The 15547-nt window shown below is 61.1% G+C and overlaps 1 protein-coding gene across 1 annotated transcript in view; it reads right to left on the bottom strand.

The window, feature by feature from the left end:
• Positions 1-232: 232 nt before the first annotated feature.
• Espnl (espin like) overlaps positions 233-15547 on the bottom strand; it is a 21135-nt gene continuing 5820 nt past the window's right edge. Inside the window, exons 5-9 of the mRNA XM_004637344.1 lie at positions 7582-7713; positions 4174-4294; positions 3394-3452; positions 2872-3090; positions 233-1873 (exon numbers count right to left, since the gene is read on the bottom strand). Of these exons, the coding sequence (XP_004637401.1) occupies positions 233-1873; positions 2872-3090; positions 3394-3452; positions 4174-4294; positions 7582-7713 (2172 nt within the window). The remainder of the gene's footprint in view (positions 1874-2871; positions 3091-3393; positions 3453-4173; positions 4295-7581; positions 7714-15547) is intronic.

The raw sequence follows: 15547 nt of genomic DNA, 5'->3' as shown, positions 1-15547 counted from the left end.
GGAAGGGAGAGGCTGGACCACCAGAGGCGCCAGTCTTCAACCCGGGAAGGAGGTAGGAAGCAGGCTCGCACTATGGTCCAGGCACCCGGTGGAGTGGGCTGGGCTGGGATGTGACTGCCAGGTCTGCCTCACCACAGGACCGGGCCTAGAAGGGCACCATGCTGAGTCCTCCACTACCAAAGAGCAGGGAGGGGGAGGGGGCCGCGCTGTGAGCCACCTATGTGGGCGGTGCTCACTCCCCGAGGTGGAACATCTCGGCCTCCTTCTCCTTCCAGAAGGCAAAGCTGCGGTCGATGTAGCCGCAGATGTCCTCACTGTTGAAGCTGCCCCGCTGCGAGCCCGAACCTGGTCGCTGTGCTGCCGGCTCGGGGACACCTGAGGGGACACCAGTGGGGACAGCAACAGGACGCGGCAGGGGCCCAAGAGGGGTCACTCCTGACTTTCGACCAGGCTCCGTATCCCAGGCAGGACCCTGGCTGGAGCCAAAGAAGCGGGCTTTGATGTCCTCGAAGCCATCGGTCCAGGCACGGCGACCCGCGGCCACCTCGTCGGTCACGGCCTTGTGGAAGGCACGCACCGCCTCCCAGCCATGGGCGCCTAGGTGCTCAAAGACCTCGAAGCATAGCAAGTGCCGCATCTTGCGCTCCTCCGGCGGCAGGTCGCACTCCAGGAGCTGGAAGTAGCCCAGCATGAAGAGGTCCAGCGAGAGGCTGCCGTAGGGAAGGGGTGCCCCGTCCACGTGGGGCAGGAACTGCTCAGGAGACAGGGGGCCGCGGGGCCGCCGGCTCAGCCGCCGCAGCTGCCGGGCAGGCACGTGTGCCAGGATGGCTTTCCAGCTGCCCAGCAGGTGGGCAATGGCGCTGCGCTGCTGCCACAGGTGGCCGAGCCGAGGGCCCGGGACTGGAGGTGGGGAGGGTGGGCGCGGGCTCGCGGGGGGCTCAGGGCCGTGTGGCTGGGTGCGCCGGGCTTCCAGGGTCCTGCATGCAGCCGTCTTGAGTGCGGGCGTGTAGGCGGAGCGCTTCCAGTGGCCGAGAAAGAGGGTGACAATGCGCTCCTTGCGCAAACTGGCCAGGTCTGGCCCGGGCATCACACCCGCCTCCGCCTCCGAGGGTGCCTCCTCGCAGCTGATGCCCGAGTCGCTAGCCTCCTCCGTGTCCCCTGGCCCGGGCTCGCCCCCTGCTGGCCCGCCTCTGGGATGCGGTTCCGCTGGCCAGCAGGCTACCGTGCGTGGGGCGTGCTGGGCGCCAGGCTCACAGAGGCCCTGGCTGGGGGCACAGAGAAGGCTGGGGGCAGGGACCGACTCAAAGTTGCCACGCAGCGTCCGCACGGAAACGCCCCAGCTCTGTATCTCGCGCTGGGCTTCACTGCGGGCGGGGCCGGCGGGGGCCTCCCTGCGAGTGTCCTGTGGGGCGGGGGCCACCGCGGGCTCCTCCCCCTGCGCCAGCCCGTTCACGCCCTTCAGCAGCAGCGATAGGCTGCGCACCAGGCGGCCGATGTGGCCGCACCAGAAGGGTAGTGCGTGCCCACCTGGCTCAGCCGGTGGGGTTTCCACAGGGGCCTCGGGCTCAGCTGCCGGTGCCAGGCTCCCTTGGTCCTCCGGCCCAGGGGCCCGGGGCAAGAAGTGGCTGTTGACGGTGATGCTGACCAGCGGCTCCGGGAGCAGCGCCTGCAGCTCTGCTGCCAGCCTGCCCAGCTGGCTCTCGTACTCCTGGCAGCGGCGCCTCAGCTGCAAGTCTGCGATCTGCTTCTCCAGATATACCAGGTCATCCTCTGTCAGCAGCTCCCCGAAGGGGCCCAGGATGGCCTGGTGAGCCTGCGAGTACCGCCAGGGCGCTGGCTCTGCAGGGGCCACACTCCCACAGCTGCCACTGTCCTGGGCACAGGAAGGGCCAGTCACCAGAGCTCTCACCCACACCAGGCATCACTCCCTGGGTTCTAACCCCTCGACCCTCACCCAGCCTCTGGGTGTACTGCCTGGCCCTTGCCAGGCCTTAGAGCACATCATCTATACTGCCCTGGGAGGCTGAGGCAGAAGAATCACAAGGTCAAGCCCAGCCTGGGCAAATTAGTGACCTAGTGAGATCCTGTCTCAAAACAAGAAATGAAGAAAGTCTAGACATGCAGCTGAGTGTGAAGATAAGGCTCCAATCCTTATCTTCCAGGGCTTCAGCAAACACGGGGCAGCAGAGTTGGCTGAGAACTGGGAAAGCTCTGAAGGCATACACGGGCCCTGCTCTGTCCCGACCTGGCCCTAGTTCAATCCCCAGTACCACAAAAGAAAAAAAGAAAGAACAGGAGGCCAGGCAGCTGCCAGGGCTGGAGGCTGGCAGGGAGAGCCTCCTTGTGGGGAAGAGCTGCTGGCCTTCCCTACCCGCGCCCCAAGTCCTCCAGCCCCAGCCCGTGTCTGCCTTCAACGCTCTCCCAGCTCTTAGCCAGCTCTGCTGCCCTGTGTTTGCCGAAGCCCTGGAAGAAGAGGACTGGAGCCTCAGCTGCTGCTCTGCCAATGCTGCCTTCCCACCGTCCTCATCTGCATCCTGGCCAGTGTCCGCCTCAAGGCCCAGCAGGAGGGGACTCTACCCTACCAGACTGTCCCGCTCCGCCCCAGCCTGGCTGGAGACACCTGGAGCCTACAGCAGCTACCAGGGCTGGCCAAGACACAGGGCTGGCGGTGCAACGGGCAGCAGGGCGTCCCCCTGCTCACAGAAACTCGGCACGAGCGTAACCCTGGCCTTGTGGCAGGGACGGCACCGTCGAGACCAGAGGCATGCAGGACTGCAGGACACAGCCTCAGGGCAGGGCAGGCCTGCTGGTCACCACCCAGGGCAGTGCTGAGCTCTGCCTCTCCCGAGAGAGGGGAGCTGGGCACAGTACCTGGGCCTCCGCAGCACCATCCTCCTCGCCCAGGCGGGCCTGCAGCTGTCGTACCATCACCTGCCTCTTCCACTCGGGGATAGGTCGGCCCTGCTCATCACGCGTGGGCACCAGCCCGTCCAGGTCCCCTGAGGGCAGCCCCTCCAGCCACAGTGCAGCCAGGCTATCAGAGGCGTCCCCCAGAGCCATCTCTGTCCCCTGTGTGGGCAGAGACCAGGCCTGAGCTTGGGCCCCGTGTGCTGTGTGTGCTCTGAGGCATTTCCTGACACCCAGCCCCCATTCTGGGCAAGGCTGGGCAGAGGGAAGGAAGAGGCAGCCCTGAAACCCAAGGGGCTGCTGCATGGCTCCAGTTGGGGGAGCCCCTGAGCTCAGAGGGCTAGTGAGAGGCTGGCTGCCGGGACCCCAGGTGACAGAAATGGCCCTCATGCTCAGAAACAGATCGCCAGAGCCCCCCGCCCTGAAGAGAGCCCAGTGAGGACAGGCTGGTAGGGGACTCACTGTGGTGGTGGCTGGGGCCCTGGCAGTGGCGTTCGGGGGTGCAGTGCAGGCCACTGGTTCCCTCAGGCTGGGCTGGCCGGGCCCCGGGAGGCTGAGCGTGGACGCTGCCGAGGAGGGTGGGGGGAGGTTAGTGGCTGGGGAGCCTCCGCCTCAGCACAGGCAGGCACCTGCAGGAGCAGTGGGGGAGTAAAGCCCCCACCACAGCAGCCGGAGGGTCCCAAGGCCTGCGCCAAGCCCCCTGGGGTGAACCTGCAGCTCTCCCCTCATCCACGTGGGCAGCCAAGCCCCTCCTCAGCTTGGAGACCTCAAAGAGTCCCTGCAGACACCCTGACAGCCTCTACCTGCATAGGAGACACGGGGCCTCAGCCTGGGCACATGTGCGCATGTGCACACATGCGCACACATGCACACACACGTTTGGGTAGACTTACACAGGCAAGCACATGCTCACACACAGATGCATACACAGACACACATGCTGCCACACGTGGCCACACTATAGGCACGTCCTATGGACCCAGGCATCCCTCTGTTGTGCTGCCGCCATGTTCCTGCTTGCCCAGGTCACTTTGCTAAGTGCTAGGTGCAGTCCTCTTGAGGCGATCACCTGCCATCAGAGGACGCTTCCCCGCCAGCTCCATGGGGTCCAGAGAGCAGCCTGAGGTTATTCAGGATACCTCATGTGTGTCCTGGCTTTTAGCAGAGACTCCCCAAGAGAAATCCAGAGTGCTGGCCGGGGATGCGGCGTGGCCCTGTGAGGGGGGCGCACTCCCTACTGCACCCGGCAGCCCAGCCTGGCTATGTACTCACGTGTGGGGCTCCTGTGCCCAAGGCCTCCTCTTCCACCGTCCTGCAGGGAGAGCTTCGCAGCCGACAGTGGTGGGGGCGGGAAGGGCGGAGGTGGGGGTGTCATCAGGATGGGCACCTAGGGACAGCGCGGTCAGTGCAAGGGTGTCCCCTGGGCCAGGGGCTTGTGCATCTGCTCCCTCCAGGAGGAGCGAAGAGGCAGCGGGGGCAGCTCCTGTCCCGCAGACACCTCGCACTCTTGTCTGGGCCCCAAAGCTCACTGTGCCTCCCATGCCCAGCCCCGGAGGCCCCATTCAGGGTCACTGCTAGGGGATTAGAAAAGCCTAATTTTTCTGCAGAAAGCCGCCTTCTGTCTTACCTGGGCTCCATATGTGCACAGCCCTTGCTGCTGCTCAAAGCTTCAGCCTTTGAGCCTCCCCAGATATCAGGTGAGCATACGCCACACAGGACCCCCAGCCACCAGGTCAGGGGAAGGGGACACAGCCTGGAAGCCCAGCCCCGCCGGCCCCACATACCTCACTCCCCGGAACTTGCAGAGGGAGCCGGGTCCAAGCATTCCCAGCCCAGAAGGACCTCGCAGGCGCTGGGCTGCAGTGTGGGGAGTGTGGCCTGGGGGCCTCGGGGGCCCTCGAAGCTGCCGCCCCCTCAGGAGGTGTCACATTAATATTGAACGCTGGGTGTCAGATGACCCGGCAGAATGGGCTGGGCCAGTGTGGGATCCTTTACTGCACATCTCAGCCCTCCACAGTGCACAGCAGGGGCTGGGGACCCCCAGGAGATGGGGCCTGGGGTCCCTGAGCCCTAGGAGAAGAGAGGCCAACTATACAGGTCTCCCACCCATGGACAGGGAAACTGACACTCAGGGGATACAGGGTTTCCCCAGGCCCATGGTGGAGCTGCAGCCCCAGTTGACCTGGGGCATGGGGCAAGACAGGCAGGGATGGCACGCAGGGTCTCACTGGCCAACCACTAACAACAAGCCCTGACTGTCCCCCCCTGGCCTCCCAGGGGACGGAGGCAGGGAGCTTCCTGCTCACCTGAGGAGGGGTTCCAGGACCATAATGGACACAGAAGCTGTCTGGACTCAAACTATATCACCTGAGGCCTGGGGTTGGGGGATCCTGCCCAGGAGTCTCCCCATCCCCTCCCCATTGAATGTGCCCTGGAGATTCTGAGCTCACCTGTGAGGGGCTGAGGGAAGGAGGCCCACAGCAGCCTGGGTACCACTCAGCTCTCTGAGCAGCACCAAAATGTCACCTATTGGCCTCATCAACCCTGTCCTGCCTGCAAGCCACAGCCTCTGACCCCAGTGGGAGGAGTCATCACATCCTTTCCTTGCCCAAGGCCCAGGACTCAGGAGTCCATAGGACAGCAGGAGGGCGGACATCCAGGCTCAGGCCCTGGGGCCCTAGCAGCCAGGCACGCACTTCCCTGAATCCCAGCACCCGACAGCCACCCCGGCCCTGGCCTCCATCCAGCCACCCGGGCCTGGCCTCCATCTCTTTCTGTGTTTTTGGTGTGATCTGAGTGTTGCTGAGCCTATTGTGTGTCATGGAGGACGGCAGCGGTGAGCAGGGCCACAGACCTGTGATGTTGCCTGGGCGAGAGTCACGGCCTACATGGTGCCCAGCACCAACTGCCACTGCTAAGATTCCATTACAGCCTGGCAGCTGGGCTCGCCCATCCCTGGGGCACAGTGCTGCTTGCCCACCTCAGCTTCCCCAAGAGGGGGCGCTGGGTCCTCTGGACCTGGAGGAAGGGTGACCAAGCTGGGCATGCGTCTCTTGGCTTCAGACAGCTCTTCCATCCCACCTCACAGGCCAGAGCCCGGAGGCAAGGGCTAGGTGGGCTGGGGCTGAGCCTAAATGCAGCTGCCCCACTGAGCAGTGCACGAGGAACAGGTTAACCACCCCTGCGCTTGCAGAGCTCTTGCCAGGTGTGGCAGGACCAGGTGTGTAGGTGGCAGTGGGCGCCCCAGGTTCCACAGATGCCTATGGGGCTGGTGCCTTCTGGGATAGGCTCAGCAGGACACCCAGCCCCGCCCCAGTGGCCTCTCCTGGGGCCCAAGTGTGGGGCGTCGAGGCTGCAGTGTCGGCCCTGAAGGATCTCATCACCTACTGGGGGCCAGCGTGGGTGTGGGGACAGCCAGAGCAGGCCACCTCTGCATATTACATTTCCATCAATATTGCATGGAGCCCTGAGTCCCCAGGCCCGCAGCTGCTGTATGCCCTCCCACTGAGTGGGGACATTGCCTGCAACTTGAGGCGGGAGCCTGGGGTAACAACCACAGCTGGGCCCTGAGGAAGAAGGCACTGGCCCAGGACAGGGGCTGCAGTCCTAACCTGGAGGGCTGGGCCTGCAGGGGTGGCAGGTGTACCCAGAAAATCTGGGCTGGGGGCTGCAGATGGGATAATGAGGCACTTGGGCAGCACAGCCCCCAGGTGGGGTAGGGAGACATGGCAAGTAGGGGTGGCCCCCAAGAAGCCCAAAACCTCCTGACCCTGCCTCAGGGGATAGGCAGGGAGCTCAGGCTCGGCCAAGTGCACAGCCAAGGCCTTGCTCGGACAGAGCACCCAGGCCTCGCGCTACATGGTGTGACTAAGGGGGTGGGGTGGGGAGGGCCCTGGCGGCCTGGCAGGAGCCATCCCTGGGGTGCAGTGCTCCAGGACAGGGTGGGTGGTGGAGGCTGAGGAGCCACTTGGAGCCAGTCTGGGGCAGGACCCAGCAGGAAGCAGGTCCTTCTCTAGGTGGTACCCAGCCCCACAATCAGGGGCTCAGTTACCTAACAGTCACTGAAACTACTCCCCAGGCAAAACCAGGCCATGCAGTCCCCAGAGTCCAACAGGCTGCAGCAGGCCCGGCCTGGGTTTGGGCAGCAGTAGCGAGAGGTCACGTGAGGACCGTCTGCCCGGATCTGAGGAGAGCTGTGCCTCTGTTGGCCCTGAATGCTCAGAAGAATGGGTGTCCCAGGCCACCTCCCTGAAGCCCTGTGAGATGGGTGGGAATCCCAGGGCCCCTCGTCAAAGGGGTGGTCACCACAGAAGATGGGGAGCAGGAGTGGTCTCCCCAGGTCACAGCTCCGGGCCAGGGTGTGGGAGTCCCTGGGGCAGAGCTAGCCGGCTAGGCTCACCACCCATTGTCCATCAGCAGAAAGCACAGCCCCGTCCTGTGCTCATGATGTGCCCTGTCCTTCCGGGTGGGGCAGTCCTGGGCTGCGCCAGGGCCTCCTCCCTTCCCCTGCTGGGACGAGGGCCCACTTCCACCCCAGGCTATAACTGCCCACGGCTTCTCACAGCACCTGTCCCAGCCAAGACTCTCCTGTAATCACGGCCTGGCCCTGCACCTCAGGCTGGCAGGGCTCCCCCACCCTGGGGCCTCTAGGATGGACGGGGCCCAAGGCCTCACCGGCCGCGCCATCTCCCGCAGGTGCCGGGCGCAGTCCTGGTGCCCGTGGTACTCTGCCAGGTCTGCCGCTGTGTACCCATCTTCATCCCTCAGGGAGGGGTCCACGCGGTGGGACAGCAGGGTCTGGCAGCACTGCGGGATACGGGTGACCGTGACTGGGCAGCCAGGAGTCCCAGCCAGGAGTCCAGAGCAGCCTGGGCCCGTGCTGGTGTGACAGCCCCCACGGGAACCCTTCCAGAGGGGACGCAGGGTAGAGAGGCGAGTGCCCCACAGCACAGTGGGGCTGAGCCTTCAGGGAGGGCAGGCTCATCCTGCAGTTACTCTCACAGGCAGGCACCAGCAGGAGGAAGGGCGCGGTCAGGCCTGGCCCCCGCCCCGGGCATAGCTGCCCCTGAGGAGGTGGGAGGAGGGAGGAGAGGAAGAGGAGGAGGAGGAGCGCGGAGAACAGAAGAGTGTCACCAAAGAGGGACAGGCCTGTGGCTGCCGGCACCTGTGGACAGAGTACGCTTGAGGTGCACCTGCCTGGCCCTCCCAAGGGCGATTGGGCAGAAGTTATGACAGCCATGCTTACAGCAGCTGCCAGCCCAAGGGATGCCAGGCCCAGCACAGGGCACTCTCGAAGGGCACTCAGATTAGCACCTGGCACTGTGAGCTGATGTGACCCTTGGGAACAGGGCAGCTGGAGGGGGCAGGCCTCGGCTCCTGCCTCAGGGTACCCCGGGAACGCTGGCTGAGAGGCCTTGAGCTCTGTGTCTCACCAGTGCAGGGCAGAGAGTATGAGATCCCGTGAGGCCCCCAGTTACACCTACAAATCATTTCCCAGTGATATCAGCCCCACAGGGAAATAACCATCACAAATGGGGTGGGGAGGCCCAGCCAGCCGAGGTCCACCAAACCTCCGTACCTGCCTTGTGCACAGAGAAATAAAAGCCAAGCGGGGAGATTCAGGTAAGGAATTAGATGCTGCACAAGGTGACCTGCAAAGTGACCGGTAGCTCTGGGCCACGAAAACACTAACAAAATTGAGGTTGAATAATTATAAAGAGAAAATGATGGGCAGCAGCAGCCCAGACACAGGAGAGCTCGTGAAGAAGGAAACAGAAGCCCAGTGCAGCCGCCCCAGTGTGCGCGCTGCCCCCCGGCTCCGTGCTGAGGGAGTGTCCCCTGGCAGGTGCTCTGGGCCACCGGCATCCTCTAGGAAGCAGCGCCTGGCAGAGGACCCTGGCCTTACTAACTCAGTCCATTTGCAAGGGCTAGTTGTAAGTCAAGTGGGTTGTAAGTCAAGACGATTTCTGCCATAAGAAACCACGGAAGTACCCACAATGCATTGGCCCCCCAAGGCACCCTTAGCCAGCACTTTCATAATAAAAAGGGTGGCATAGGCTGCACAGTTGGCCAGAAACACCAGTAAGTTTCCTACTGTGCTCACCAGAAAGTTCTACATTGCTCCTAGCTTACCAAGAAGCAGTTCCATGCTGTACTCACCGCTCAAGGCGACATCTCTGGCTCGCAGGAAGGGAGGCTGAAGTGGAAGGTGGCATTGTTTGCGGGGAGGAGCACCTTCCACAGACACTGGGATCCAGCTCTGTGGAGCGCCTTCCCTGCTTGGGGGTCTGTAGCCCACTGCGACCTGCTCCTGGCTTGCTAGGGCTCCCTCTTTCCAGAACTAAAAACTCAACTAAGGTTGTCTGCTTCTGTCTTTAACGCTGTGCTGTAGAACATGACGTTGTCACTCCGCACACGAATGCGAAATCAGCTTTTTCTCTGCGTCTTCTCAACAAATGTGTGTAGCTGTCCAATTCTCAGGATTTCCTTTGTTTCAGAACTTTGCTGCACTGATTTATTTATTTATTTATGCCTTTTTGAGACAGAGTCTCACGTGCAGCTCAGGCTGGCCTTGAGCTCACTTTGCAGCCAGGCTGATCTTGAACTCTCAACGGCCCTCCGGCCTCAGTCCCCGAGTGCTGGGATCACAGGTGGGCACCATCTCTCCCGGATGGCCACATGGCCGCCTATACCCCCGCTCCTCTGCAGAAAGCCCCGCTGCTGCGAGTCTGTTGCTCAACCAGGAGCTGCTGCTGCTCCTCCCACGCCAGTTCCTCCGGGCGCTCCTCCTCCAGCACCACCACTGTCCACCTGAAAACCTGTGGCCTGCTCTAGTGACAGTGACACCAACCGCAGGGTCCACGGAAGGCTCGGGCTCCTCTACCCAGCCTTAGGGTCCCCCCTGTGTAACCTTAGGCCACATTTCCCTCCAGGCAGATCTCAGAGGCCTTAGACACTGGCACAGGCCTGCTCAGCTAGCCCCACAGAATAAGGACCATGTAACGTTCCTTCAGACCCTCCAAGGGTCAGATCTGCACCTGAGACCACCCGGAAGCTCTTCAGGGGCACTTCGTGGGGCGCAGCGTCTTCACCTTCGCCACCACCCGCTGGTCCACAGGCTGCAGTAGAGGGGCTGCATCACGTCGGAGGAGCTCGGCTGCGGGCGTGGGCACGCTGCGGGTGTGGGCGTGGCTGCCCTTCCCCAGCGCGAGGGTGAGCATTCCCTTTCATCCCAGTTGAAGCCTTGTTGAGAGAAAAGCCGTGTCTCCACCAGCATTTCAGAGCAGTCTTCAGCTCTAGCTGCTTCACCATGCCTGGCTACGTTACAAGCCCCAGTTCTCACTTTAAAACTGTGAAAGCACCCCTTACTGGCGTGCAACGTTCCACCGTTATCACTCGTTGAGGTTTTCCCTTCATGGATCTGCGTGTATAGCTGTAGCTTTTCAACAGATAGGCTCACGTAGGCTGAGACCCGCCCTCTGTCTTCCGCTTCCCACCCTGGTACTAGCCTTCCCACCCCATCGAGCCTGCGCAGCAAGACTCACCACCACCTTTCGCCAATACTGGCTTCCTCGTGTCTTTCCTCTGTGGGGCTGCCGGCGGTGGGCTGCCCACGCTGCACTCAGAGCTCTCCCCAGTTTCCTTCTTTTCGATTGTGATTGCTTTCTTCACTCCCCTTCCTTCCCTGGCTTCTTTTCTAGCTTTTCTGGAGCCACGCTGAGAGCAGTAGCCCCAGCAATTATGCAAAGCACCGAGCGGCATCACACTCGCAAGCGCACGCTCTGGGCTGGCTGACACCGTGTGCACCTTTCTGGTATCCTCTTTGTTTCCAACTGCGAGCTGCTGGCATTTGGGCCACAAGTCAAGACCCTGGTTTTAAGTAAAACCTAAAATTCTGGCCATAACCCAAGTTGTTCGTATGTGAAGCTGATTGTACCTGGAGGGTCACTGCATAAGGAGGTGAGGTCACTGGGCTGTGACCTTGAAGGGACACTGGGACCTCCTATCTCACTCTCCCACTTTTCTTCTTCCCAGCAACTGTAAGGCACACTGAGCTTTGCTGCGCACGCTGCACCCCGATTCCCCATGAGGCCGCAGCACGAGGACAACACCGTGGACTGAAACCTCAGAAACTGAGGACCAGAAGTAAGCCTTCCCCTCACCACTGTGGTCATCCCAGTGTTTCTCACAGTGACAGGAAGCTGGCACAGTACAGCGAGGCCTAGCTGTCACCCATGCACCGAGGGTTCTTGGGTTCCATTCAGGAGGTCAGGAATCAGCAAGGCATGGGTCCCTTCATGGCAGTGGCCCTGGGCTCTGGGCCCAGTGTCCCTAGCACCACAGCTCTTGCTGCCCCACATGGGCCAGCTTTGCGTTGCTGTGACACTGTGCCCAACACCCACAGCTTACAGGAGGAGAAGTTTAATCTGTCTTTTTTTTTTTTTTTTTTTTTTTCTTTTTCAGAACCAGGGATTGAACTCAGGCCCCTGTGCTTGCCAGGCAAGCACTTATTCCACCGAGCCATCTCCCCGGCCACTTAATCTGGCTTATGGGGGACCTCATGCATGGTCGGCTGGCCCCAAGGTGGGGACAGCATGGTGGGAGGGATGGTCCACATGGACACAGAGAGGGGAACAGAGAGGAAGGGGCCAGGGGCCAGAGACCTCAAGCCATCCTCCATGGTGCTGCAGAACAGTGCCAGCCGAACCGATGGCTGAGCTAAAGCCACATGCCCGCCGGTACCTCAGCACCAGGCTCTCTGCCTCTGGCAGCTTTTAGGGTTCCCTGCCTAATACTGCCAGTCACTGCTCATCAGCACCACCAATCTCTGGTGGCCCTCACACGCTGCTGCTGGTCTCTGCTGTTTGAGAAGCCTCTGTGCTCCCAGGCCCTGGTGCTGCCAACTGTTCTCACTGTGACTGGCTCTGTCCACACTCCCTGAGATGAGCGTCCCTGGTGGATCTACCGGACCCCTACAGTGAGGGTTTCCTGGGCTCTGGGGTGCTGCACTGAGGTGGGATGGGTAGGAAGCCCCCTGCGACCCACTGAGGGCGCTGCCAGCTACAGCACCTGTGTAGCGCCAGAACAGACAGGCAGGGTGGGGGCAGGGTGGAGTCACATGGGATGGCTCTGAGTGTCAAGCTGGCTGGGGCTAAGGCAGGCACCTTGCGGAGCCGGGTCTTAGCAATGCTTCAACCTGACTGTGCACGCAGGGGCCTCCTGATTCCCAGCCCTCCAGCGTGGCACCAAGAGCTGAGCCTCAGGGTCTCCAGGGGGAGCTGGCTATGTGACTCACCATCCTGGGGGCTTAGGAACTTCAGGGATATCGATGATGGACCAGATCCTCCTTAGTCTTTGTTTCCGGGCTGCTCCCCAAAGAGGCAGCAGCAGCCCTGGAGCAGTGGTGTCAAAGTACCACTGTACCTGTCACAGAGTGTGGTGCCCACAGGCGGTGGCAGGAAAACACCAGGCCCCGGCCACCCTTGAGGAGGCAATGTGTGGTGTGCATGCACACATGCACACGTGTGTGCGTGTGTGCATGTGTGTGTGTGTATGTGTGTGTATGAGAACTGCCCATGCGCTGCAGCCCCTCCTGGCCTGAGGATGAGGAAGGGTCCAGCCTTGTTTTCTTCTTTGTCTCACAGCAATTAAGTCCTATGAACTCCAGAAAGAGAGAAGCAGCAGCACAGGGTGGAGGGTATGTCTGACATGCGGTGGCCGACCACACTAAGCAAAGACCGGAGGCCTCCCGCAGCTCCGACCTCCCACACCAGCCCCAGGTTATGTCAAGCAAGGCCAAAGCCCATGTGGATTCCTGGGTCACCATGTTCAGGCCTGGGGCTTGCGTCTGAGCCAGCCGCTGGGACTCCAGCCTTCTGGTGAGCCCCAGCTGGGTGCAGGCCCCAGGAGGAAAGGACAGACTCATCTGGTGCTCGGTGCTCTGTGGCTGATGGCTGGTGGTACTTGCTCCACTGCGGAGGCCAGGAGGGCCAGAGCGCAAGAGCTGAAGTCTTGGCTAGGGGATCTGCGGCTGTGCGCCTCCTCGGCCCAGACCTTGGCTGACACCTCACTTCCTGCTCTGACACAAGCCCCTGTGTGATGGCACTTGCTTGCACAAAAGATGTTTTTAAATAATTAAAATTCCAGCCAGAGTTCCAAATAGGGGGTGGCAGAGGGGGCAGACAAGTGGACCCTGTGTCCTCCTCCCTCATTGCTGGCTCTAAGCTGCGGGCTGCATGGATCCCACACGCGGCCCATGTCCCCTGCCCACAGCCAGTGGAGAGGACGTGGACGTGGGGGAGATGTGTGACCCCACTGTGGCAGTGGCACCCTGTACCTCTGCCTGCTGTGAATTCACACTGCATGGCTCATCAGTTTGTGACACAGTCACTCTGAATCAATGTGACTCGAGAATGACTGAGCTAGGTGACACCCAAGCGATCACAGTCCTTGGTGAGACTCTCTGTGGACTGGACAGACACCAGACCACGGCTCTGTGGCAGGCCTGGCCTCACTGTTTCAGAGGGGACAGTGAGACCGACACCGCTCCCTTGCAGCATCCATGGCAGTGCAGTGTGCACACAAGCGTCTGAAAAATGGGGGCTGTACACTTGGGCGGAGCAGATCTGAGGCAGGTCCCTGGTGCTCACAGGGACAAACAGGGTTTCCACCTCCATCGGTGGCGGAGCCTGTGGTGATGTGCGGCTCCAGGACTCTCCTCGGTGCAGCACCCCCACACACATTTCCAGCCCCCACGAGGAGCCAGGGCTGTGTCCCATGGTGTAGCAGTGTATGACAGCCCTGGTCTCCAGCACCCTGTGGAGGATGGAGCTGGGCACCTGGTTTTCACCCTTCTCTGCAGCCAAGCGAGTGCTCAGGACCGTGAGCTCCTGCAAAGAGGTATAGCCAGCTGTGGGCTCTGAGGCTCTGCAGGGGTGACCCAGGGCAAGCAGCGACATCAGTCCCCCAGTTCTCCAGGGCTTGGTCACTGCTTTGTGCTTCCATATCATCCTGAGTGACCTAAGTGGGGGCCACACCTGAGTGACCTCCCAGGCCAGTTGCTGGCTCTGCCTTCCAGTGCATTTGAGGCCCTGGGCCACCCTGGCCTGTAGCAGCATCCTGTTCCAGTGTCCCCTCCCCATGCATTGAGGAACCCTGCTTTCACTCTCACCACCACTGGCTTGCACCATGGGTAAGTGTACTTCTGACCCGGGTCCAAGTCTTGGCAGGGCCCAGCCTCCCACCCAACCCAGAGACACAGCCACTGCCAGCCCCCACTTTAGGCTGTCATGATGCTCCATGGACACTGCCCCACTCTCCTGGAAGCCCCGGGAGGTCCTCTGCCAAGGCAGCCCAGAACCTGTGCACAGGCATGACTGTTTGTAAAGAGATCGCCACCCATCAAGTCCACAGCGACCCCAACACTGGCTCCAGGGTGGCTGCAGTAACAGCCAGGAGCTGAGTGGCTGGAGGAAGAGAAATGAGCTTCCTACGCGGCTGGAGGGGATGGAAAATGGCACTGAGGCAAGGAAAGTAGCCCAAGTGACTCAAAACCTGGCTGTGTGGCCCAGTGTTCCCTAAAGAACTGGACACAGGTGAGCTGTCCAAGTTCCAGCTTCAAACAAGAGCCGGACTGAGTGTCCACAGCAGCACTGACCTCTGTAGCCACAGGTGGAAGCAACACAGGCCAGCAAGACAGGGTGGAGGGGCAGAACATGGCCCAGCGGGGTGGGGCCTCACTGCCACAACGCAGTGAATGTGGGGAACACACCGAGAGCCGACACTGAGACCGCGAGTGTGTGCTTCCACTCACAGGAAATGTCAGAACTGGGTCTCTCCAGGCAGGAGGTGGGAGAGAACTTGCCAGGGTTTGTACAGGCACGGGGGAGCCCTGCTGGATGGGACCAGGGTTTCCCCTGGGGGTGAGGAGACTGCTCAGGACCGCACAGCCAAGAGGGTGACAGGTGCAGGCACTGATAGCCTCAGGACCCTGGAGACGCCCACCCAGTGGCGCTAATTTCAGGGTGGAGTGCAGGGCCCCAGCCTCCAACGCCGCATCACAGAACACTGACACAGGAGGATCCCTGAGGATGAAAGTCGAAGTCACTGAAGCAGAAAACTGATGTTGTGAGCATTGGTGGCTCTGCAGAGGGTCCTGAGCTGCTCGAACCAGAAGCTTGAAGGCTAACGCCACCCTCCCTCAGCAGCAGGAGAGATCAATGCCCGGGATGAGCACAACCTCTGGCTGACATCCAGCAGGCGACAGAGGGCACTGGATGCTGGGAACACACAGCATGCAGACTGTGGCCGACTTAAGACAGAACTTGGCCTCAGAAAACTTCCCGGAAAATATAACTTACTGAAACACACACACACACACACACACACACACACACACACACACACACGAGAAAGCCCTGATGGTTTGATGTTTTATAATTAAGAGATTGAATTTGTAATTAGAAATTTCTCTCCAAGAAAATGTCAAGCCTAGGCCTGGTGTACTGTGCATACCTGTCATCCCAGCACTCAGGAGGCTGAGGCAGGAGGATTGCCATGGGTTCGAGACCAGCCTGGGTTACAAAGTAAGCTCAAGGCCAGCCTAAACTACAGAGTGAAACTGTCTCAAAAAGGCAAAAAA

Source organism: Octodon degus, unplaced genomic scaffold (assembly GCF_000260255.1).
Source record: "Octodon degus isolate 3935 unplaced genomic scaffold, OctDeg1.0 scaffold00089, whole genome shotgun sequence".
Classification (NCBI taxonomy): domain Eukaryota; kingdom Metazoa; phylum Chordata; class Mammalia; order Rodentia; family Octodontidae; genus Octodon; species Octodon degus.
The sequence above is the reverse complement of the archived record's forward strand: the minus strand, read 5'-3'. Positions and strand labels throughout refer to the sequence as shown.